General features: G+C 39.4%; 2 protein-coding genes across 13 annotated transcripts; both read right to left on the bottom strand.

Annotated features, from left to right (window-relative positions):
* lactb (lactamase, beta) lies at positions 1-7,372 on the bottom strand. 3 transcript variants are annotated; one of them, XM_017485350.3, is made up of 6 exons: positions 6,875-7,372; positions 4,823-4,889; positions 4,527-4,717; positions 3,499-3,814; positions 1,567-1,732; positions 1-874 (listed from the first exon to the last, which is right to left on the bottom strand). In XM_017485350.3, the coding sequence occupies exons 1-6, from the start codon at positions 7,250-7,252 to the stop codon at positions 352-354; spliced, it is 1,641 nt and encodes a 546-aa protein (XP_017340839.1). In that variant the 5' UTR covers positions 7,253-7,372; the 3' UTR covers positions 1-351. The 3 variants fall into 3 exon arrangements, with proteins under 3 accessions (XP_017340839.1, XP_017340840.1, XP_053541453.1); XM_017485351.3 differs by having other exon boundaries at positions 6,881-7,371; XM_053685478.1 differs by having other exon boundaries at positions 4,527-4,731; positions 6,881-6,935.
* A 2,162-nt stretch (positions 7,373-9,534) lies between these two features.
* tpm1 (tropomyosin 1 (alpha)) lies at positions 9,535-23,580 on the bottom strand. Of its 10 annotated transcripts, none has more exons than XM_053685467.1 (10): positions 23,248-23,580; positions 22,756-22,881; positions 22,455-22,580; positions 18,255-18,388; positions 17,267-17,384; positions 16,616-16,686; positions 15,742-15,817; positions 15,358-15,420; positions 15,207-15,276; positions 9,535-10,379 (listed from the first exon to the last, which is right to left on the bottom strand). In XM_053685467.1, exons 1-10 carry the CDS (start codon positions 23,359-23,361, stop codon positions 10,297-10,299), a joined length of 981 nt encoding a protein of 326 aa, XP_053541442.1. In that variant the 5' UTR covers positions 23,362-23,580; the 3' UTR covers positions 9,535-10,296.
* Positions 23,581-24,919: the final 1,339 nt, after the last annotated feature.

Raw genomic sequence — 24,919 nt, 5'->3', positions numbered from 1 at the left:
TGAAATTTATGACCTCATTTATCATATACCATAGTATAAATGTTACATTTTCTTACCAAAATTATTATTATTTTTTTAAAAACAGTACAGAACAAAAAAAAAAGTCAGTCAAATTTTGCAATCATGTATGTATACAATACACAGTTCATATTTAAAAAAAAAAAGAAAGATTAAAATCAGTCTCACAATATAAAGAAATGGCGACGTGTGATTTACACTCTAGACTTAGTGTACACTCGTTGATCTTTTAACACTGTAAACAAAGTACACAGGGCAGCATTATGATATGAAATCTATAAAAGATACAAATGAATCACTTACAATCATACCCTGACATGTACTACTCCCACTTTAGCGGTCTCTGACCTTCTCAAACTCATATGCAATCTTCAGTGCCGTGGTATTGAGTCCTACAGACTGCATATTTGTCATGATGGCCACTACAACCCCCTGAGGAGGAGTCCCTGTCTGTCCTGGAGCCTTTAGACTCTCACTGGGTAACACCAGTAACACGCTACTCGCCCCTACAGCACCCCCTGTGTGTGAGACGTAGTGCCTGCGCATGCGACACTGCCCATACTTCTGCAGCTTCTCCACCACCAGCCAGCCCTGAGCATAGCGACCATCTTTATCCCATGAAGCTTTGGTTTTATCCACAGGAGCCCACAGAGCTTTAGCCGTGTTGGGTTTGAGGAAGCCTGGCAGGAGGCCGCTCGTGTCAGTCATGTCCACTACCTGATAGCTGTAGAGCAGGGCATTACCAAAAAGCAGCAGATCACTAACTGTGGACAGAAAGCCTCCTCCAGCCCACTTATAAGAGTTGTCAACATAGGGGCAGTTCACAATGCGTCCCTTTTTATTGTAATGGTAATACCTGTAGGAAGGAATAAATACAAGAAATTAAATTGAGAACAAGACAGCCACTACACAGGTAGTAGGGAACTAGTTACATGACTGAGATCAGAGAAAACCCTTACTTTCAAATGATGCTGCATTCGACTTACCTCGGTGGGGCGTGGGAAGTCGGAATTGCATTATTTTAGACAGAAGTGCTTTTGAGCTACAAAATTGGTGGAAAAACATGGACTCCTTCGTGTTTGAATTTTGTTAGCAACAAGCTAGCCAACTAACTGTGATATGGGATGTCTATTTTCCTCTTCAAAACCGTGAACTGTATAGTCAATGTTATGGATTGAACAAGCTAATATGTCTCTGTACTATATGTTCATAGATATAAAGCAATACTTGTATATACAGCATACCTCCTTTAAAGGTAAGATGTGCTGCGTTGTTTACTGTTTATGCTGTGATCTGCCATGTTCATTTGATGCCACTTGCTAAACTCAGGGTCAAGGTCACCATCTCAAGCTCCTGAGTAGGAATTCCAAGTTGAAGGGGCGTTTTCTTTGGGTTTTCCTAGTCGGAGTTCGGAAATGACAGGTTATGACCTTTCGCCGAATGCAGCATTAGACTCAGAATTACGACATACCAGATAATTTTTAAACATGACACATGTGATCCCAACTTTAATCCTATCTACCTTCCTAAGGAGGAACCACTGATTACCTGGATCGGTTGTAGATAATTGGGTCATTTTCGTCTGGCACAGTGTTGAGCATGCCTAATTCACGGAACATATTCATCATGAGGTCCAGGAAACGCATACCTGCTGCTCTCTCCAGCACAGCACTCAGCAGGGTGAATGCATGAGTCGAGTATAAGAATGTAGTGCCTACAGAGAGCAAACAACACAGTCATATATTAAAAGGTGTTTTTAGATTAGACTAACAAATCTAGGCCAGCCAAAGCTACCTGTAGTTATTTTCAATAGTTTATTGTTATTGATGTTCTTTTGTTACTGCACTAAATGACTTGCATATCCATCTATCCATTTTCCATACCGCTTATCCTACACAGGGTCACGGGGAGCCTATCCCAGGTAACTCGAGGCACGAGGCAGGGGACCCCCTGGATGGCATGCAAACCCATTGCATGGCATGGCATGCAAACCCATTACATTCACACACTACAGACAATTTATAAATGCCAATCAGATTACAGTGCATGTCCTTGGACTGGGGGAGGAAACTGGAGTACCTGGAGGACACAATCGAAGCACAGGGAGAACAAGCAAACTCCATGCACACAGAGCACAGGCAGGATTCGAACTTCAGGCCCTGGAGGTGTGAGGCAAATGTGCTAACCACAAAGCCACACCCACCTGACTTGCACATTAATCTTTATAATTAAAAAGTGACCTTCAATTGCATCTAAGACTTATATTGTAATGAAATTCTGAGATGACTTTTTAATTTAAACTTCTTTCATCTACAGGTTCATCTAGTTTCACTTTGGTTAACTGTTTCTTACATTACCCACAATCCCATTTAACTGCCTGCAAACAGTGGTGCCTATCTATACCTAAAGACAGCAATGCAACAGTGCTTAAGTGCTTTAGCCTGTCCAGCTCTCTCACCTCCTCATCTGTACACTCTTCTCAAACAGAAAGGGTTACAAAGCTTACAGATTCATGCTAACACTGCCATCAGCACAATCACTTCCGTCATCTTGTAGCTCGTTAACTAGCCGAGCAAAGTCTCTGCTGTAACGCTAAAAAACTGTGTTGTATCGTTGCACTGCATTCTGGAATGCCGACACTTGAGGTCTCCTCTATTCTATGTTGGATTACTCATTAATATGAACATTGTGAGAAAACACTCAGTGAGGAAAAGAAGCTTTTTCTTTTGCTGTTTGGAGCGAACTGCAAAACCTGACCAATGTACCAAGACAACTGCAAACTTATCACAGGAATAATAAAAATACAGTATTAACCAACAAATTAGCACAAGAATCACTAAAAATTACAAGTAATTAAATATAAATACATTTAATGTGCTTTAGTGTGGAGTTTCACAGTCTGAGGGTTTTAAATAATTCTCATAGTGCCTAAGAATTACATCTAAAATTATTATTTTCCAGAAAATGATATAATGGTTGTAAAATTTTGCCATATGGTATGTCATTCTAAAGCAGCTATGACTCATCAGGCTGCATGAAAGTTGTTTTATTTTTTATTTTTTTAATTCTCACAAACCACACGGTCAGAATACCTGAGAACAGTTCCATCCGATCCATTCATCCATTTTCCAAACCATCGCAGGGCACAGTCGCGCACACATTCACACACTATGGACAATTTGTAAATGTTAATCAGCGTTCAACGCATGTGTTTGGACTGGGGAGGAAACTGGAGTACCTGGAGAAACTCCCCCCAAAGAATGGGGAGAACATGTAAACTCTGTACACACAGGGCAGAGGTGGGATTCGAATCCCCAACCCTATAGGTGAAAGGCAAATGTGATAATCCTGTTGTTTGTGATGCAGGAGGCATTAGGCAAAATAAAATGCATTCACTCAAGTACTTCATTATTAATTATCTGCAGGGAGCAAATGACTTCACAAATAATTCATTGTGTAGCGAGTGCAAATAAAGCTCACCTGGCTCAAAAATAAGTGGATCATCCCTGAACAGGTCCAAGGCCTGGATAACACCCTCGAAGCGATCTTTGAGGTAGTACTCCTCCTGTTCAAACTCTTTCTTCTTTTTACCATGCTTTGCATCTTTGCTTTTCGTTCTGTTGTCCTGCAGTGTGGGTTTTCCTTCACTCTCACCAGAACTTTTTTCTTCTTTTTTCTCCGGAGGCTTCAGTAGACGTTTTGCTTTCTCTTTGTCTTCTCTCACTTTCTTGGGGTCTTTTTCATAGTGACGGATACCACTCAAGTGAGACAGCAGCAATCGTGGGGTTATCATGACCTGGTTTAAGGGCACAACAAAACAACAAGGAATTGGAATAAAAAACACTGGGACATTTCATTATTAGGGAAATAATCAGCCAAGGGGTGGTGTGATGAGGCATAATGCAAAGTACTGAGCCGTTACCAACTCCATGTTAACATTTTTCCAATAATTTCACAAATTGTTTTAACCCTCTTGTACTACAGCAATATCCCATGATTGCCATGCCATGAAATTATTTAAAATTTGAATTAACTAACAAATAAAACATCATGCCTGAATTATACATGAATAGTCCAAGAAGTCCAATTTCCTTTCGATTATCACTTATGTTATACCTGTTATAAATGGTCATTCTCTCTCTTGAAGTTAATAAGAAAAGAAATTGTCGCTTATGTTATTGAGAAAAAGCAAAGCCCTGCAAATCTTTTGACTGTTACAAAGCAGTGACACTGGAGATTCCTTCCACAAAAAGCTAAATAAATATATATTTTTTAAATAACAACACATATAAAATCTGTTTATGTGGAGCATCCACCATACAGGTACTTGTGTAAGTTGTTACTATAGAAACGATAATGTATTAGAAGGAGCACGTTAATATAAACAATGGAGCCGGCACTACTGTCAGAGCTGCTGTTATTGTAAAGTAACACATTCTGACCAATCAAAATCAAGCATTCAACAGCATTGTGGTAAAATATATGTATTCCTGGAAGTTGTATCTTACATCCTTTCCTTCAAACTGTTTTTCAGGGAATTCGGGCACGTATTTCTGGACGGGAGCATCTAGATCGAGTCTGCCATCTTCCCACACTCGAGCAACAGCAGTTGCAGTCAGAGATTTACTGATGCTGGCAATCCTCATCACAGTGCCCACACCACAAGGTACTCTGTTCTCCATATCAGCATACCCTATGCCTGGAGGAACACGTCTACATCAGATGTAATGTAAAAAAAAAAGTTTATAAAAGCAACTGTTTCAACTTGAACAGAAGTTAAATAAGCACTGATGCAGCTACATACCATCACCCCACACTTGAGTGCCATCTACAGAAACTCCAATGACCATGCCAGGAGCTCCAACTTCATCCTGTTAGCAAACAGCACATTGTAGACAGTGTTGCAACGTTAAGAAGTGTCCACACTACAATGTATGCAAGTATTTCAAAAGTAAAAGACTGCATCATTTTGACTGACACAAGTCAACATGGTCTAACATGTTTTTTTTTTCACTTGCAAATTAGTAACTATTCACATTTAATAACTAAAACATTTAGTAACTATTCACATGCATATTAGTAACTATTCAAGTCAAGGAGGGGAACAAACAGGGGATATAGTGTGTAGAACTTTCCTTACAACATCATTTCAACTACAACAATTTTTCATGAAATCAGGGCACCACAAAGAAAAAGCGAAAGCTAAAAAAAATCACACTCAATGCTCTCTCTCTACCAAATAAGTTAACTTTATGATGCTTTTGGAACTTGGGATGGTACTTTACTGTAGAAAGAGCAAACCTGTTGGGGGGGGGGGGGGGGGGGGGGGGTCCAGTTTATTCTGAACAGCTACCAGCTTGCAAATTTGTAAGTGCTGGAAGAAAGGAAATCGTTTTTGGAACAGACATTTTAAAGAAAATAATACTAAGGCAATATGAATCTCTCAAACTTGCATCTGTCCATTTTCCATCCATTTTCAGTACTATTTCAGCCTATTCCAGGGAATTAGGGGAATAAGACAGGGGACACCATAGATGGTGGACAATTGCACGCACCATGAACAATTTGGAAATGGCAATCAGCCAATAATACAATGCATGTCTTTGGACTGGGAAAGGAAACCGGAGTACCCAGAGGAAACCCCGAAAGCACAGGGAGAACACGCAAGCTCTGCAAACACACAGGGCAAAGGTGCGATTCAAATCCCTAACCCTGAAGGTGCGGGGCAAATGTGCTAACCACTAAGCCACCCTGCAAACCTCTAGTTCTCAATTTAGTGAAGTAATAAGAAATCTGAAAAATAACTTAATAACTGGCAAATATGCTCTTGGCCTGAGCAGCTTGGCCTGAGCAGCTTGGCCTGAGTTTTGACAGATGGTAGCTGGTCTGACTAAACTGGATTTTTCAGGAGGGAAATGAGATGAATACCAATTGAGGGCCGAAATCCAAAATGGTTCTGTACGGTAAAAGTAGTGCGCTATAAAGAGTCTAGAGGCCACAATATCATCCGCTATGTAGTGCACGTACAGAGGAAGTAGGGAGTCATTTGATATTCATCCTTAAAAATAGGGTTACCTTAAGTTATTTCAATAGCTCAAATGAACTAGCTAGCTAGATAGAAGTAGTAAAGCCTGAATAAACTGGATTTTTCAGCAGGGAAATGAGACGACTAGACAATAGCATAAAGACTGGTTGTGGTACAGATAAAAAATGGTATGGGTTTAATTTGATTGTCAAATACAGTTAAAATCGATATACAAGTTAAACTGCAGACACGTGAGACTGACTGAACTGATATCTGGGCAAAACAACACACTGTTGTTTCAGATTTGTTTGCTATGAGACCAATACTTATATAATGTATCAAACATGGAATTAGTGAACAGTGAATTTTTCATTCTTTTTTCAATATAATTAAGTAAGAATACTATTATTCTTATGTATACTCAGCTATAAACAAATCCCTTAAAATGATACTCAGGTAGAGTAAATAGTATAGAGTATTACAGTAAAGAGTAATATAGTAGAGATTAATATAGTAAAGAATAATATAGTAAAGTTTACTGTAATAAAGAGTAATATAGTAGAGAGTAATATAGTATAGAGTAATAAAGTATAGAGTAATACAGTATAGAGTAATAAGTACAGAGTAATATAGTATAGACTAATATAGTACAGAGTAATAAAGTATAGAGTAATATAGTAGAGTAATATAATAAATAGTAATACAGTACAGAGTAATACAGTATAGAGTAATACAGTATAGAGTAATACAGTATAGAGTAATACAGTAGGGAGTAATATAATAAATAGTAATATAGTAGAGAGTAATATAGTAAGGCTGGTGTGATGATACCTGTACCTTTATCCGCTGAAGGAGGTCGCGGCTGATTTCTATGGCCGCTCTGTATTTTGAGCTACTGTCACATTTGACTGTTTTCTCACACTCACAGTCACATCGCTCACGACTATACACGTGACATTTCAGCCCTAGAGCTAAGAGAAACCCTGTCCCGATGCCTAGTGCCCAAAAGCGTCGTTTTCCACCGTTATTAGAGTGAACCCCCTGCCGGGTTAGGGTCAGGGTCCTCCTCGGTGTCGCTCTCCCGGCTTGCAGTTGACTCTCCTGCTTTACACCAGTTGCAGACCAGGAGGACAGAGAGCCGCTGTTCCGAGGACAGTATTTACACCGGGGGAAAATAACAGCCGGGGACAAACTTAACAGCCGGGACATCGCCAAGCCTGGACAAAAACAAACCGTGAACGTTACACTCTGTTTACAGGTGTGCAAACATAACCATTCACCACGGACAACTCAGGATACGTGAAGCTAGCGACAATAAATATCTCCGAAATGGATTATGGGTAATTGATTATGTTTACGAGTGTAAATGTCAGCGCAAATAAATGCACATAAATTAAGATTTAATGATTTATTAAAAATAGAACGCATTGTTTCTATTATTACTATTATTAGTAGTATTATTATCATTCGTATTATTAGTAGTAGTATTGGTATTATCATTATTAGTTTTCTTTTAATTAAAAGAAATATTTTTACTTTGCTTTTACTTTGAAAAATATTTCGATTCCAAATACAGTGACAGTACGTTTTCAATATTTTTTTTCAAAAATTCCAAAATGGCTCTGGACGGTAAAAGTAGTGCACTATATAGAAAGTAGAGGCCACAATATCATCCGCTATGTAGTGCACGTACAGAGGGAGTATGGAGTGGTTTGATATTGAGCCTTAAACCCAACGTATACTTGACTTCTTACGCGTACCCTAGGAACGCGCGCCGCCCGATTTTTCTACGCGCAGGTCACACATACGCATTGAATCCTTTTGCACTATTTAGTTGTTCCACAAGGTGGCAACAGTGAACCATGGCGGTTGGTTTTCAGGGTAGTCGAAGAAAAAACGGAAGACACGGAAACGAGTGTAGGTTAGAAAGTACCCGCATTTGTATAATTCTAGTCTTAAAGAGTATAAGGATTTGTATATAGGTGCTAATCGTGACAAGAGACTGCCCAAGCATTGTTCTTTATATTGTTGATTTTGTTTTAATTTCTGAAACAATTTAGTATGAGCTGTAAACAAAAATAGAAGAAATCAGGATGGGGCAAATACTTCTTTACAGCACTGTATAAAAATATTTTTTATTGCTACGAACAGATGTTTAATACTGTAAAAACTGTGTACTACAGGTTCACCATATCATAAAAGTTAATACATTAACTGGAAATAGAGCTCCGATGTCAGCTAAAATGCCCTACTTCTGCTGCCTTTTTAGCTTGTTGTGGCTCGGGGCTGGTATAATTTGAAATACGTTCTTTTTAATGTTTATAATATGCTTGTGCGACAATATAACCTATAATGCATGCCTGTCACTGTGATTTGGAGCCATTGGTGACTTTACACCTCCAGATGATTCCAGGTAAAAGCACAGACTCTCCATGAAAGAATGCGATCATGTGACCAATGTACTTCCTACATATTTAAATCCAAGGGGATACATAGATTGGGACCTCTGGTGTTCAAACAGTGCAATTGCGTTAGAGGCATTAATAGAATACTGATATCCACCATGTGAGTCACATTTCCAGTATGCACATAATCAGATTTTTGCATTGTGGAATCATGAGGCATCGTTTCACCGCTTTTTCCAGGAGTATGAAAACGATGTAAATCATATGCCAAGGCTTTGTAGAATCTATGCTAAGCCATGCTGAACCTGGGTTTAGACTTAAATTTTTCGGTCACTGCTGGGTTGAAAAAGCTTAACATGGAAAAATATGTGCTATCTTTTACTATACACCTCCAAGATTTACCAACAAGCTAGGTGTGTCTAATGAAGTGGCCAGTAAGCATACACAGTGGTTTTAAAACCACAACATCACTTCCATTTCAGTGTTAGTGTTATGTTGTACAGCTACTTTTAAGAACAGCTACTTTTAGTAGCTCCATACTTCAAAGTGTATCAATTCTTAGGTGTAGTAGTAACTGGTGAGTGTAGTTTCATAGTTATATGAAGGATGTCTCGTCATCTATTAACCCATTAACCTGATATGTTGTCATCAACAGCATATCACCCATCATGATCAGGGTTAAAAAAGAAAAAAAAAAGCCTTCCTCACTTGTTTGCGTTTGGTTTAGAGAGCATTAGGGTACAAGTTGCAATACTGGTATACAAATTATTTCACTACAGCACTACATCTGACCTTCATGCAACCACCAGTTACTTTTATCCTTGCTGTGTTACACTCAAATACATGATTTTATTATTATTTTCTTTAGCAAGGCTAAAGCACAACTTTCAGTTGTTGGCAATAATACTCTACTGAAGCCAAGCTACCAAAATGTATAAACCACAATGTGGAAGACAAAAAGTTATTTATATCTGACAGAAGTTATCGTGCAAAGTACATAAAAGTAATAAAGGGCAAAAAATGATTGTGTTACCTCTGACACATTCAAATAAATTAAAATGGTAAAAATGGATCCCAGGCTTTAGAAAATCTAAAATTGTGTAGTTTTATTCATATTTAGCTTTGTACATTTTAGATATGACACACATTTAATACATCTATATTTAAAATGACTCTTGAAATGTATGAGGCACAACCAAATATGATTTAATCATCTTTCAACTCATAACACAGGCATTTGACCCATACTGGTTTCATTACGGGCAACCCCCACCACCCCCCCCAAACAAACAGTATTTGCAAAGATAATGCTGTCTGGCATTTTGCACTGAGTAAAAGTTGAAAATAAACAGACACTGTAGATGGGGACCATTCTGGCTAGGGCTACTACTGGCACCCAGTAAAACCCTAAACCGAACTGCTAATGTATATTGTCTATGATTTCCCATGTAAAAGCTACAAACTGCTTGACCTTTGTCTTCACAGTAGCACCAGTGTACATGTTGGAAACCTAATCCAAATGTACACGTTAAAGGAATCTTTGGATTAATAAAATACATCTACTTCCTCTATACTTGGCTTAAGACTCAACCGTGTCCACTTTCAGAATAACGTGCATAAATTGAGGCTTAAGTGCAATTTTTGGCAAACTTTGCTATTTCTTATGGAAATGACAAAGCATGTGCATAACCAGAGTAAAAATGAACACGTACCAGAATGTTACTTTAAAAACAATTAGTGTAAAACAAAATGTCATGACATATGGCCCGAGTCTTGCAATTTGATAACAAAAAAAAGGAAACCACTCAAAAGTTACAAAATGCAGCCATCGTCAGGTGTACAGGTGTTTCACATATTATTCAACTCCAAAAGAGTCTGTTCCAACATCTGGTTCATATCGAGGTTCTCTTCTTTAGCATGTGACAGTTTCTCTGTTAGAACATCAAGTGTTTGGAAAACAACAACATTAATACCATCAGTGATCATGTAGGACAGAACAGAGCATGCACAGGTACTACAGGTAAACTGATGTTCAACATACACTCCAGTTAAGACTGTTGCTTTATAAATGCACACATTGTTATTCAGTTAGCAATAAAATATATTGGTACTTGTTCCTCTCTGAGACAGAGGAGGAACTTTGAGACCATGCGACACTGAGCAGTACTTAAAAGGCAACACACTCCGTCTGTTTATTTAAGGCATGCCTAATAACTACGGCGTGCATAAGCAATGTTGCAGATTTGAAGACATTAACACAGTGCTAGATCACAGACACTTGGTACCAGGCTGTGAGTATGATTAACATATTAGATGGTATAGTTTTCAGAAATATGGTGTAATCCCACACATCTGCATGTACATCATACATCGTTTGGTTATTAATATAGAATAAAAGAATTCACACTAGATTTAATCCTCATTCAAGGCCAGTCTTAGTTCACTAGAGAGAACACGGTTTTTCTCAAGTTGCCGGTAGAGGCGGTCTGTGCAGTCAGGCAGCAGGTTAGGGGAGAAAGAGAGACAAGAAAGTGAAATAGAGCGGGGGAAAAAAGAACAGCTAAAGTGCAGAATAAGGGTTAGTACAAGTTTGATGGACTGTACCTTGATAAGAACAGAACATTTATAGAATGGACAAAAGTGAAATATATTCCTCTGTGGAGAAAGAGTTGATTTAAAAAAAAGAAAAACACCATGAAGTGACATGGTCTTCCCAACCCTAGTCGTGGAGTGCCCCTTGCCCTGCACATTTCAGCATTTTCCCTGCTCAAAGACAAATACTTCTACTCAAGGAGGACTATTAATTAGCTTATGAAAAACACACTAATATGGGATGGGTGCTCTAGTATAAGACAAACACTATGCCACTAAATTCACTATACAAATCATCTTCTATAAATAGTTCATTACTTAAATGTATCATGGGACATTTAGATTTAATCTGAGATGTACTTACACACCAATAAACAAAGTTTTCATGCACTCTTTAATTAACTGAGGACCAAGATCATCCCAATCAGAGAGAGAAAAAGGTGTCGTTTTCTCATAAAACTGAATGAATGAATGTTCACACTCTTCATTTCCTTCATTTTTCCAGTGTATGAAATGACATGCTACTGCTGCTCAAAAAAGGTGAAATATCTTGAATGAGCCATGTTGCATGGTAACAGTCAATGTGAAATAAATGCAAATTAAAACAAATATGTTGTTCATTATTACTCTCAATATTCTCTGTCTGCTTGCCTACCACTAAATATTAATTTCAGTAACAATTCTGTTTGTAATGAATGCAGTTGATATTAAATGTCTGTCCTTTGCTGGTAGTATCATGTCGAGGGCTCATTTATGACAATTCTAAATCGAGAACATTTATGCATCTTTTAGCTAACCCTCAATTACGGCTTCATTTGCATGTATTACAGTTAATGCAGTGGCTTTAATTTAATCTCTATAATAAACCTACTGAAGTGACACCTTATAGGACTGTGAAAAGGCTCAATCTCATACAAATGAATGGGAGATAAAGATGGATTTGTATGTATGTAAATGCTGTTGAGCCACAGTGTATGTAAGCTGTCCCCTATAAAACACACACTCCAGGTATATTACCAGCATTATCCTTTAAATGGTTTCTATAGGAAGGAAATAAAATGCATGAGGTAATAGCAGGCCATCTTGATTTTATTATAGCCACTCAGAAATAAATTAAAAGCACATAGAAATGAAAATGACAGCAAAAAAAAAAAGAAACCAAAGAAAAAGGACAAAAGTGAGGAGATATAGTTTTACATAGAAGGAAGAATGTTTATTTTTACACAATGCAGAAAGAATCAAAGGTTCTGTACAAGAGAAGGGGAAACAAACCAACACTGAAGGATAGAAGGAGACAGAGAAATGAGGGAAGAGGGGAAAGAGAGACAGGTGAAGGAAAAAAGGAACAGAAGGCTGGAGAGAGCAAGGTGATGCCGCTCAGCCGACAGGAGGCGTCTTTGATGGGGCGTAAACAATTTATCTGTGCAGGGAAAAGGAGCAGAGAGAAAATGATGAACGGGCCTCAATGTGGGGCTGAGAAGATGCACAGCACACACCAGAAAGGAGAAGAAATGGGGCACTTCAAAGACAACCCACAATGCCTATCACAGGGACATTGCTCAGAGGGCACACTGGTGTGCATCACTCTCACACAGCCTCACACTTCAGAAATACAACAGGCAACTGATAACAAGGGCTCAGCGTGAATTTCCTAATACTATTTTAATATATACAACTTTTTCAACCTGTATACTCGTGCTCAGAGTGTATAAAATTACACACACATGGTCTGTCAAACGATGCATTCGGAATCGTAGTCTCTCAGTGTACCCCGTTCTAATAAGTTTTGGTTTCTATATTAATGTACTTCTTCTAATAACTCATCATTTCTATACTAACAACTTATTCACTGGGACTTCTATAATGGATGCACCACATGATGAAATGTGTTATTATTTAACGAAAACTTGGTGATTTGGTGACGTTTTCTGTTATTAGATATTTAACATTTAAGTTTCAGGTGTCAGTGCTTTGTAACAATCAGTATGTTTTCCACAATGGCACAGCCTTCAGGAAAAGAACTTTCCAGTTTCTTGGCAACATGACAAGCTGAGTTTTTTTTTTTTTTTTTTAATCGAACTTTCAGAGAAACTGGCTAGAGAATGACTGTTTATAGCTGCTCTAACAAAGTGACAACAGGAACTTGTCTAGCGGACATTCCACAACCTGCAACGCAACAGTTAAAAATGACGACATGCTTTCAGTAAACTTAAAAATTTTAATCTTTGGAAAAACGTTTTGATATAAGAGGAATCACGCGGTTCAGGCCATTTTGTTACAGGAAACTAATCAGACACAAAGTGTGAAAAAGTTTATTTTCCTATAACAGCACAGCCCAGAGTGTTTTATTCCTTACTTATATGATGTTAATGGAAGATTAACTGCCCTGCAAAATGCTAAAGATATTAACCTGCTTTCTAAAACTAAAGGTCATAGTTAATGCATAAATGGAAGAGAGAATCCACTTATAACTACCCTAGAACACACACACACAAGCTAGATTGCAGCTGGTGTAACTTTAATAGCTAAAGAGAGACGGCAAACGCCAAGACCCCCTGAGCTGACTTACCGAACAGCACACAAGCCAATCATAAAGTAGAACACCAAGTAGTACACAGTCATCTCAGCCTCAAATGCCATGTTGAACTGAGATGCACTGAGCACACTACATACAAGTGGGCAATGTTAGTAGGAACAAAACAAGTCACAGAGGATACACACAGGAAGTAGCTCAGTACAGTTTTCACGTACATGCTTCCCGTTTAACAGTACTGCACTTTACCAAATTATGTACATGCTCAATGTCAAGCTTAACAATGCATCTTATATGTATTGTATCAATCATTAATAAACACTTTATAGAGCCTGGAGTAAGCCTTGTTTGTATCACAAACCAGTAAAATTCATTCAGAGGTTATAGCACATTACTATACACTGCTTTCACAAAATCAGATTTCACTGTTGAACATGTTACATATTTGCTCCTCACACATGACAAAGTTAGAACTACTCATGACATGTACGAGAGAGGAAGCTACATGAACTGGCACACATTCACAGCCTTTGCAACAGTGTGTGCAAAGGTGTGAACATGCCACAGACAATGAACTATCTTTCAAGAGGAGCAGTAACAGTAACAGCAGCCATTGATCTTGGAGTAACAGAGATAGCAAAAAGTTTTTAAAAGGGAGATACGGTTGGTGAATTAAAGGAACAGGATCACACAGTCAGTGAGAGAGATGGTGTGATTGGGTGAAGGAGGTGAGTAGATGGGGAAGGGAAGATGGGCAGGCAGAGGCATAAGCAAACGGAGTGCATGAATTACATTGAAGTCATGTCGTTGAGAGCGTGGTCCAGCTCCTCGCTGATAGCTTTGTACTTGAGTTTCTGGGAATACAACTCGTCTTTTTTGGGGGTGGAGGACGGGAAAGGAAAGGGGATAGGGAAGGATAGAGGTGACAGGGAGGTGAAGAGGTGGGTGAAGCATCCATTCCAGCAGAGTGACAGGCCAGAGAGAAACAGACAGACAGAAAGAAAGCATGGAAGAGTGGGAGGGGGAAAAGTTTAGAAAAAAATAAAACATGAAACACGATGCCATGTTAAATTCCTCAACGTACTAAGAATATACTTTACAGTAAATGTCCAAGCCCATGGTTCATTTACTGAAAGGCCAATTACAATTACACAGGCCTGTAACTTAAAGAGAGAGATACTCCATTACCTACACCACTAACAGATGTCTTTTTTTGAGCAGTGACATCACATCAGAGTGCAACTGGGCCACAATTATGAAAACGACACATTGGATGCATGAATAACCAAATGACTGGGAGTTCAAGGGATGAATGAGTGGTAGCTTAGGTTTAAGTCTTGGTAAAAAGAATCAGGCACGAGACTAAATATCTTGAGTGTCTCATGTAAGGCCAGGTCAGAAGCTGAGAATATTGATTTGTACTATATTCATTACCATAAGTCCATCAAAAAGAACGGAAATGGAAAGGAATTGTACACAGACGGACAGTTTTATCGAATAGATAGTAAACAATAAGAATAACTGAAAGAAAAGCAAGAAGCTTTTTGTGAATGTATGAAAGCTTTATACAGTTTGTAGCATAAAACTATATAGCTATAATAAACCCATAACTCTACACTGAAAAAAGTCATACCTTCCAGGTCATCAATGGTCTTCTCAAGCTTGGCTACAGATCTCTCAGCAAACTCAGCACGAGTCTCAGCCTAAGGTGAGAGAAAACACTGGCTCATACACACAAACACACATGTGTGTAAAGTCCTCGGATAACAGTGATAAAATCTTACCTCCTTCAGCTTGTCAGTGAGGACCTTGATCTCCTCTTCATATTTGTCTTCCTTCTGTGAGTACTATAAAGGTAAAGAGAAAATCAAATGTCAGGATTCAGAGGACATTTCACTAAACCTGCACCATGGTATATGTTACACAATCTGATGAACATATTCTTGATAGAGAGAGGTGTTAACCTAGGAAAATTAGGGTATTCCTTTAAACTCTGCTTATTTTCTTTTTAATATCTTGCACACACTGAACATTCATGTTTGTGTTATACATTAGCTAACCTGATGACAGCTCTGATCTGATCTAGACTGTTATGTCGCAGGAAGTTTAAGCTTGTTTAGGGCAGAGGGGTTTTTATGGGGCCTGAATCATACAGACATCACACCTACCTTCTCAGCCTGGGCCTCCAGAGACTTCAGGGTGTTGGTCACAGTTTTCAACTCTTCCTCAAGCTCAGAACATTTGCTAGTGGTTTACATAAAAGGGTGCAAGAAGAGGGAATAGAGAAGGAAGGTATGGAACATGGCAAGAGGAAAAGGATAAAGATGACAGAAGATACACGTAGATTGAAAGAGACAGAATAGGTCAGACAAAGAGACAGAAGGGTAAAGAAAAGGGAAATTAATCATTAAAAACCCCCAAAGTGAAGAAAAAGTAATATAAAATAGTGATAGGATGTCCAACAAATCCCCCAACAAAGCAGGATTGCAAAAAATGAACATGTGAAGGATAAATTCTATACTAATTTATGCATGCTGAATGGGTTTGTATGAAGCTTCCTGCTTGGTTAGTTGGGTTAAAAAAGGAAGAAAAAAAAAAAACCTAAAATGGCAAAAGCAGGTAAAGCAAAGCCTTGTTTTAAAGGACGGAAACAGGAAAGGCTACTTCAGAGTGAGGAGGCCTGGCGGAGTGTTAGTGTTAATATGCAGTACCTTCTCTTCTGAGGATTTTAATGACTTAAAGCATTGGTCCAGCACAATGATCTCTTCCTGTAATCGTCGCACGCATCTGTGAGTACGTGTGCACAGCACAAGACCATTCCAAACAGGGAACACATGCAAGTTAACAGTGCGTGCAAAAAAACACAACAACAAAAAAAAACAAAATGCAAGGGTAAGACAATTGCATTACAGCAGCAGAAAAATCTTTGGATTCAAAGATAGGACGCATGTGGCTATATTGTGCAAATTCGAGCAAAACACTGTTATAGCAGGTCAGTAGGGTAATATAAGCTGTATGTAAAACAGCAGTGAGGTGGCTCACCCCTCAGACAGCTCAGCACGCTCCTCTGTACGCTCCAGCTCACCCTCAACAATCACCAGTTTACGGGCCACCTAAGCACACGCAAGCCAGGATATGAAGTATATACACATTACATATGTATAGCTCACATTAACATGCAAATGTTAAGCCTATTATCATCTTTAACGGATTAAAACCTGTTGAAAAAGGATGTGTGACATACAAATTAGCATCTTCTAATTATTAAGATACCATACACTCGCTGTAAACTGGTTAAAGTTGCAAAAACATTTGCTAAGGAATTGACAAATATGGGCGCTTGCTAATGACTGAGGCTACTCATTAGCACAGCTAGAAGCTAGTGATGTTGAGAAATGACTAGGAAAATACTCTGAATGAGTCAAAATACAGTAATTACTCTTAGGATCACGTTCTAACCTAACTATAATGGACTCCACTGTATTGAGAAAGATCAACTTTGTAGCAAAACTTTTTGGAAAATTTCGATTTCCAAAGTGGTGAATACCACAAGAGTGAGTAGTTCATGTGAGGTCATTCTGTAATCCCCCCCCCCCCCCCCTTATTATTATTGTTGTTATTTTATTATTATTTTTTTTTTTAAATACAGCAATCATTTCACTTGCATATCTGTAGGAGAGCCGAAAAACACACCTCCTCATATTTGCGGTCAGCTTCCTCAGCAATGTGCTTGGCCTCTTTAAGCTGGATCTCTTGGATTTCCATCTTCTCCTCATCCTTCATGGCCCTGTTCTCAATAACCTTCATGCCTCTGTAGAAAAAAAAAAAAAAAAAAAGAGGAAAGTAGTGACACAGATGGAGAGGTAGGGAGGGAGGATGGCAAATACAGTCAGGGTATGATGACGGTCAATGTCTTCTGTCATGGTAACTCAATCTGCAGCAATAACCCTAGATTAAACTCTGTTAGTGATGCCAACATTATGCCATCACTCAAATACTATATTCCTGTACACCATTTTGAAAATTGTCCACTGTTAACTGGCTGAAAGGAGGAAAAAAAAATGATGCATTAGTAACTGAAGTGAAGTCTCTGCCTAGAGCAGCTGTGTACGAGGGTGTGGGGCCACACTGCACAGAGGGGCTGTGTGTGAGGCAAACAAAGAAAGGGAAACACAGCCTTGTGCCCTGTGAATTGCTGTTTATTCTGTGCCATGGTGCCACTACGCAAACTGCTCACGTCTGTTTAGGCCAAAAAGTGGCATCACCAGAAGCATGACTTAATGCTTACAGCTGAAACATCCTTAAGTTATTTCTTGATCCTGCACAGATTCAGAAAATTAAAAAAAAAAATCTGTTTTCATAATTACAAACTAAGACATTAATATTTATTATTATTATTATATCAATATTACTGGCTAACTGGGTGTGATAGCTGGAAAACTACATTCTCGATGGGCCAACATACAGTCATTTAACAGGCACCAGATGTACAGTGCTGCCTAGGAAGTGGAGGCATGTCGTCACTTTTGTGGAAGTACAACAGCAGAGTCTGTTACTGTGGTTAATGTGTACAAGTGGTGATAAAGGAGGAGGAAGGGTATATCACAGAATGCAGTATGTCTGTTCTCGCTAATCACATTAATCTGTTGTAAAGTATGGCATACCATCTTACACAGCTCACCTCTCACTCTCATCAGCAGCCTTCTCAGCCTCCTCCAGCTTTTGCAGGGCAGTGGCAAGACGCTCCTGAGCACGATCCAACTCCTCCTCAACCAGCTGGATACGCCTGTTAAGAGAGGCTACATCAGCCTCAGCCTAGGGAAGATCCACAGAAGAACCACCATGAGATGGGAAGAACACAAATGACACATACACCACTTCTCTCACCACGTATACAAAACATGTATACACAAATGGGACATGTTAACCAGTAAACACAAGGAACTGGAGGAGCCTGGCCTTCAGGTTTCTAAAACAGGCTACTTAAGCAAATTAATGCCCACAGAGGCAGACAGATAACTTCCTCCGACACCCCCCTTACTCTCATCCTGTGTACGCTGGCAATAGTGTTAAACAATGTGTAAAGGCTAGGCACTTTACTGGGGCTCTCAGAGAGCATTAAGGAGTAATCTCTATAGTGCAGAATAAATAATTAAAAACTACAGTGACAAAACTACACGAACTGAACCAACATCATTTCTACCTTTAGTGTATCCGAAAAAGCACTGTATTCACATCAGATTATATCAATTACAATGACAGAATACTGTAGAAATATACACGGCATGCACAATCCTATATACATATATAAACTTACAGATATAGCAGGGTGGGTAATACAAATAAAACCCTAGCACAATATTTGACGAAACTTTCACAATACATGATACATATCGCAACATTTCGAGTTCCTACTAGCAGCTAAACAGCAGAATCACATTATGGTTTCCAATTCCATTTTAAACAACTACAAAAATAAATAAAATCACAAACAGAAATAAGGAAGGAAAACGGAACTAAATGCATTAACGTCCAATCAGCTACTTGTTACTCTGAAAGCCAGTCAAGTATTATTAAAGTGCTGTCAATACTCACAGTATCTCACACCCTCAAAAATAAAGGCACTAACTGTACTTTTCTTGGATGCTGAGATGGTACCATCAAGGAGTACACCATTTGTAGCTGTATTGTGGATCTTTTACCTACAAGCCTACCTAGCCTATCTTTTTGGCACATAAATGGTCCTTAAGATTCTATTATATACACCTTATATTAATTTTATAGGTATAATATACATACTAAAGGTTCAAAACATGCATCTTTAGTGGTACAACCTCAACAACAAGGAAAGTACACTTTGATACCTTTATTCTGTACTGTAAAACAGGTGAGCATGATAAATTAATATTACTCAGAACTAGCAGGTATCACCTAAAATTGTCCAACCCTTGAAGAAATTTACAAATAAATGGTGGCCTAACTGCACATGGATAGGCAGTACACAGTCAAATTGCAAAGCCAGCCCAACCCTTTGCAAATCTATGCAAATGGATAGACAGACTCGCAGCTGAGGGAATTACACAGGGCCAAAGTGCATCAGGTGCTCTCAGTGACCAGGAACTAGAAAGTAGCTGGTATAAACAGGTCCTCTGTATCACATCTGGATTAAGATCTTAGACATGACTCATCCTTGCACTCCTGTGTTTAGTAATGAACTAAAACTGTATCCGATATCGATGGGCTGAGTGAATTGTCTGGTGTCTGGTTGAGTAACTTCACTTTAGAGTTGATGAAACTGTTTCCTGGTTGTGTTCTAAACAGCTACAGTAATGTGGCTGATCTAGACCCTCCCCCTGGTATATTACAACGCATCCTGCCCTTATAAGGCAATTGGTTTGCAAATGGTTACAAGCTGGACTTCCACACAGAGCGTCAAACACTTTCCTTTCCAGTTATGTGAAAGTATAACTACTCAGTGCTAAAAAATAACTCAAACCAAAACACTAAACGACTGGAAGTGTCTTGATTATGTAGTCTATTAGTAAACACGCATATTACACGCCGTGTAGATGGTCTGCATGACTTTTAAACAGACGCACAGAAAATCTACTCGTTTCAAAAAAAATGAAAGAATTGCGCGCTCTCAGCTGTCAACAACTACTAAACATGCAGGTTTTTAAAAAAAATTTATTTTAAAAGGCCCTGCAAAGCCAGACGTCATTCTACGCGAACTGCCTACGAACACCACCATATAACCATTATCCAATTATCGAACAACGATGGAATAATTCTGCGCAGGGAAATGATCTGGGTACCAGAGCGCCATTCCGCTGGATCACTATTGCGCAGCATCACATGCGCCCGAGACGCGCCTCTTCAAAACAATCAGCTAGTAAAACTGTGTTCATCACAGGACATCCTGCTACAGTCCTGCATCCATTTGGATGGCTCTAGATGAGCAGCTGGGAATATACCGTTTCCACCCCCTCAGCCCTCACACGCTTACCGCTTCTCTGGCTTTCCTCTCCACAGCCAAGTCTTTCTGCAGCTTCTCCACTCTCCCTTCAGCTCCGTCTGCCTGATCTTGCAACAATTTGATTTTCCGCTTCACAGCTTCCAGCGAGGATAATCCAGCCATTATTCTACCCAACTACTGAAATTATTATAATTGATTATAGTTTATTTTACACTGAGTTCAGAGGGCAGAAACGCCCTGGAACGCGAGTAGCGCTTGGAAAAAAAAACCCGCCCTATTCAGTGTTTGGGTAAAGACGCACAGCACTGACTCTACATCCCAAACCGGAAGTAGCCATGCTTTCGTTGCCACGCCCCAAATAAATACGTCATCGAGCTGCCAGACTGGCGGTATGGCTTAATGAGTTTTCATTTCAGTCTTTTTTACTGTTATTATATAGGCTATGACAACACTTGACATAATAATAATAATAATAATAAGAAGAAGAAGTAAATTATTATTCAATTGCATCCGTCAATTCATGGACTGATGAGATATAATGGTACTGATGTGCTATCAAGAAACGTTTGGGAATGAGAAAAACGTGCTGGGCGTAAAGGAGGCACTTTTGGGGGGTTTGTAAACGAATAAACAGCACACTCTACTGGCAGATTAATTCAACTGAAGGCCTAAACTTTGTCTATGAGATGAAACAGACCACATTTTTAGTCGTTTTACGGTCGTTTTGTTTAAAAATACCACAAGAATTAAGTAATTAATCTATCTAATATTAAGGAGATTCATGAAATTTTATCATATTCAGTTTAATTGAATGTGCTTACCAGCTGTAACTCAAATTGGTGCAATGTTATCCTTAGACCGGGAGGTGGCGCATTGAACGTGCACCATTTAACACGATAGCGGTGGGTATAAAGGAAATATCAAACTTTTTTCCCTTATAGTGTGTGTGTGTGTGTGTGTGTGTGTGTGTGTGTGTGTGTGTGTGTGTGTGTGTGTTATACACTTGCATATTAATAGGCTATCCACCCCCCCCCCCCCCCCCCCCCCAAAGAAGTGTATTGTACAGTGCAAACTAGGGTTAATGTGTCTATACCAAGCTCTTTCTCACACAGAAGTTTACTTTGTATAAAATAAACTTTGTATAAAGTACTTGTATACTTTTTATTATTATTATAATACTATACACTTTCTCATATGTACTTAAATTACTATTAACACAACAATTTCATACAAAAGGAAATATTTGGGTGTTTGGAAAGACTTGAAGACTGGAGATAGTAAAAAGTATAAACATGACTAAAATGATAGTTTATATAAAAGCTATGGAATTATTGCAATCTGTCTGTCAGTGGGATTTCCCACTGCAGATCTTTATGTTTAAAATAAAAGAGGCCACAGGGATGAAGAGTTCTGAGACTTTGTCCAGTCCTCAGGAGAGACAGCCCAAGTCTCTGCGCTGCGTCTTTACCATATAAAGCACTAGTCTAAATATAACAGGCCGGCTGCTCAGCCTTACAGGAGTCCTGGCGAGAGCCCCAAGTCTAGGGCTATATCCAAACCCACATACTATTTTAAAAAACTATTTAGTACAGTTGTGTGTGGTTTATATGTCTGGTCTAACTTGCAACAAAATCCCTCTTATAGAGTTCCTTGTGTTACAGATTACAGTCAGTGTGTGTGTGTGTGTGTGTGTGTGTGTGTGTGTGTGTGTGTGTGTGTGTGTGTGTTTGTGACATCAAAGGTGAACACATCAGACCTGAGTGAAACGACAGTCATTGGGCTAATTAACATTCATAACTTGTACTTGCCAGTTCACCCAGGTCTACTTAGAAGAGGTGACAGAGGGAAAGTGTGTGAAGCAGTGAGCAGCTGGATTGCGGTGACTTCTTCACTTTCTATACTTACATCTGCGGCCTTCTTCTCAGCCATCTCCAGTTTCTCCTGGGCATCTTTAAGAGCCTCGGAATACTTGTCCAATTCATCCTCAGTGCCCTTGAGTTTCTTCTGCAGAGCTACCAAATCATCCTCGAGCTGAGTGCGGGTGTATTTTACGCATTTTTTGGTGATAGCGGTGAATAGCAGGAAGCAGAGCGCATGGCGTGAGGAGCGCAGGGACAGACAGACAAACAGACATAAAGACATACAGACAGAAGGAAAGAAAGAAAAGAAGTGATTAGATGCAGACTTGGAAAGGCACACTGAATACCTTTGTGGCGACCTCCTCGGCGGTCAGCAGCTTTTCCTCGGCACTTTGGAACTCCTCTAACACTTTGTCACGCTCGTCCTCGGTTATGTGCAATTTCTTTTCCAATTCCCTTAATTCATCGTCCAGCTACACATGCATGCAAACGACATTTTTTTTTTCATGAAAAAAATTACGTGCATTATCACACAGGTTTAGGGTTAGTCACTGAAATGAGGATTTTCCGCATTTTAATGGAGAATTTACGATCAACAGTTAGAGCGTCACTTAAACTTTATAAAGTTTTATTTTTTCACTTATCCTGTTAAACCCATGCACCCTATCTTTGATCTTCAGTTCCTATAAATCCACTCAGGGTAATCCGTTTAATTTCGAGGCACTGATGAGGCAGGCACACCATGCCACCAGAATTCATGCCTTTCTTTCTTTCTTTTTCTTTCTTTCTTTTTTTTTTTTCTATGGATAACAATAAAGTCCCCCAAATATATAGCCGACCTGCTTGCTCCTGTCCTCTGCTGCCTTCTTATCGGATTCAGCCTGCTCAGCTCTGTCCAAGGCGTTCTCCTTGTCGAGCTTGAGCATCTGCATCTTCTTCTTAATGGCATCCATGGCTGCTTATTTGTGTTTGTATTATTCGGCTGCACGAAATTTTAACGTTCCTCAACAGACACGGCGGTGCTGGTCCTAAACTCGGAGCGTCTGTGCCGAACTGAACGCTAAGCTGGAGTGCAGGCGCTCTCTCTGTGCGCCCTGTCAAATATGTACTTTCACATGAGGGGTGGGGGTGGGGGTGGTGGGGCGGCTGAATTCCTCAGGACATTCAATACTTTTTTGGAAACTGCCTCTGCCCGTTCCTTCTGGAGTGCCCTGTCTTTTTTTATGGATCTGCGTGGTGATTCGCTGCTGCTACACATTTGACTATTCATATGCCTATATATGGGGTGTGATGGGTAAGGAGGCGTCAAGACGGTCCTATTTCTAACACTGTGAAAGTGCAGGAAACACTGCTGTGGGAAAAAAAAAAGAGTTGCCGTAAAGAAGCGGAGTAATTGTTCTGATGGAGAATATTGTAAAACCATTTCTGCTATATTCATATAGCCTACATATATTTAGAAAAGAGAGAGAGAGAGAGAGAAAAAAATCCGGGATTGGAGCAAACTCTAAATCAGATCTCAAATTGGGATGCTGACATTTTCCTGCAGATATTTCTCTGGATTATTTCAGCAGCAACGCATCGTTTTCCCGGCATAATCCTGAATCACGCACTGCATGCGCACTTGGTGAAGTCCGTACTGCCTTTACAGATAGTAGTTTAAAGGCTCAGACGTATATAAGAAGGATAGGACACCTGTATCTATAGGCTACATCATTAGAAAATGTCAGTAAGCGTGCACGCGCGTCCACAGTGGCCTTTATCGAAATCTTCCTTAAATGTGTCAATCTCAAGGGAAGCATTGAGTTAGCGGGGGTCAAGTGCTCTGAATGTGATGAGGACTAGCTGCCGACAGAATGGATATCAAGGCTCTTAGGTCGCTTGTTTTCAAACTTGAGTTTGGGAGGCTGATGTGTAGGCCTACGTGATAACCCTTAAAAACCTATAAGCACTGTCTGTAGGCTACAGCCTTTGGGGCAAGATCACTGGAACTGTAGGCTATGTTTTACAGTGATCACACCAAGTGCATCCCAAGCTCCAGAATGGGAATCTGCAACTATTAATGTCGTATTAATGGCAGTAATGCAAGTATTAATGTTGTACCCATTGAGAACACATTTATGGGGTTTGCTTGTGAGACTCTGACCTCACTGTGGTTTTTGTTTTCCTTCAGTTCTGATGTCTTCCCCGAGGATACGACTCTGGGTATTTTTAGACTTGTCTCCTTCTGACACCTGTTCCAGTCTGTAAATTTCCTTCAAGACACCCTGGTCAAATGGCTGAAGTCACACAGGATGGGATAAGCCCCTAAAATAATCCTCTTCCTATCCTATCCTATAGAGATAGTGTTGTGTCTTATATAGCAGTATATGAAAAATTAGAGCACTATGCCATAGTGACATTTTATGTTCCAACATCCACAACAATTGAACATTTTAGTGTTCTCCAGTGGGCAAGAAATTTCTTTATGCAGGTTTGAATTGGATCTATGACCATTTTTTTTGTGGAATCAGC

The sequence above is a fragment of the Ictalurus punctatus genome, chromosome 14 (assembly GCF_001660625.3).
Source record: "Ictalurus punctatus breed USDA103 chromosome 14, Coco_2.0, whole genome shotgun sequence".
NCBI lineage: Eukaryota > Metazoa > Chordata > Actinopteri > Siluriformes > Ictaluridae > Ictalurus > Ictalurus punctatus.
The sequence above is the reverse complement of the archived record's forward strand: the minus strand, read 5'-3'. Positions and strand labels throughout refer to the sequence as shown.

Coding starts and splice junctions, on each gene's coding strand:
- lactb (XM_017485350.3), bottom strand. CDS start 7,252: ATGTCCCGGCTGTTAAGTTTGTCCCCGGCTGTTATTTTCCCCCGGTGT. Junction 4,718..4,822: donor CACTCAAGTGTGGGGTGATG/GTATGTAGCTGC, acceptor GTGTTCCTCCAG/GCATAGGGTATGCTGATATG. Junction 875..1,566: donor ATTATCTACAACCGATCCAG/GTAATCAGTGGT, acceptor TCCTTCCTACAG/GTATTACCATTACAATAAAA.
- tpm1 (XM_053685467.1), bottom strand. CDS start 23,361: ATGGATGCCATTAAGAAGAAGATGCAGATGCTCAAGCTCGACAAGGAG. Junction 18,389..22,454: donor CTGAGAAGAAGGCCGCAGAT/GTAAGTATAGAA, acceptor GATCTTCCCTAG/GCTGAGGCTGATGTAGCCTC. Junction 15,818..16,615: donor CGTGCTGAGCTGTCTGAGGG/GTGAGCCACCTC, acceptor GTAAACCACTAG/CAAATGTTCTGAGCTTGAGG.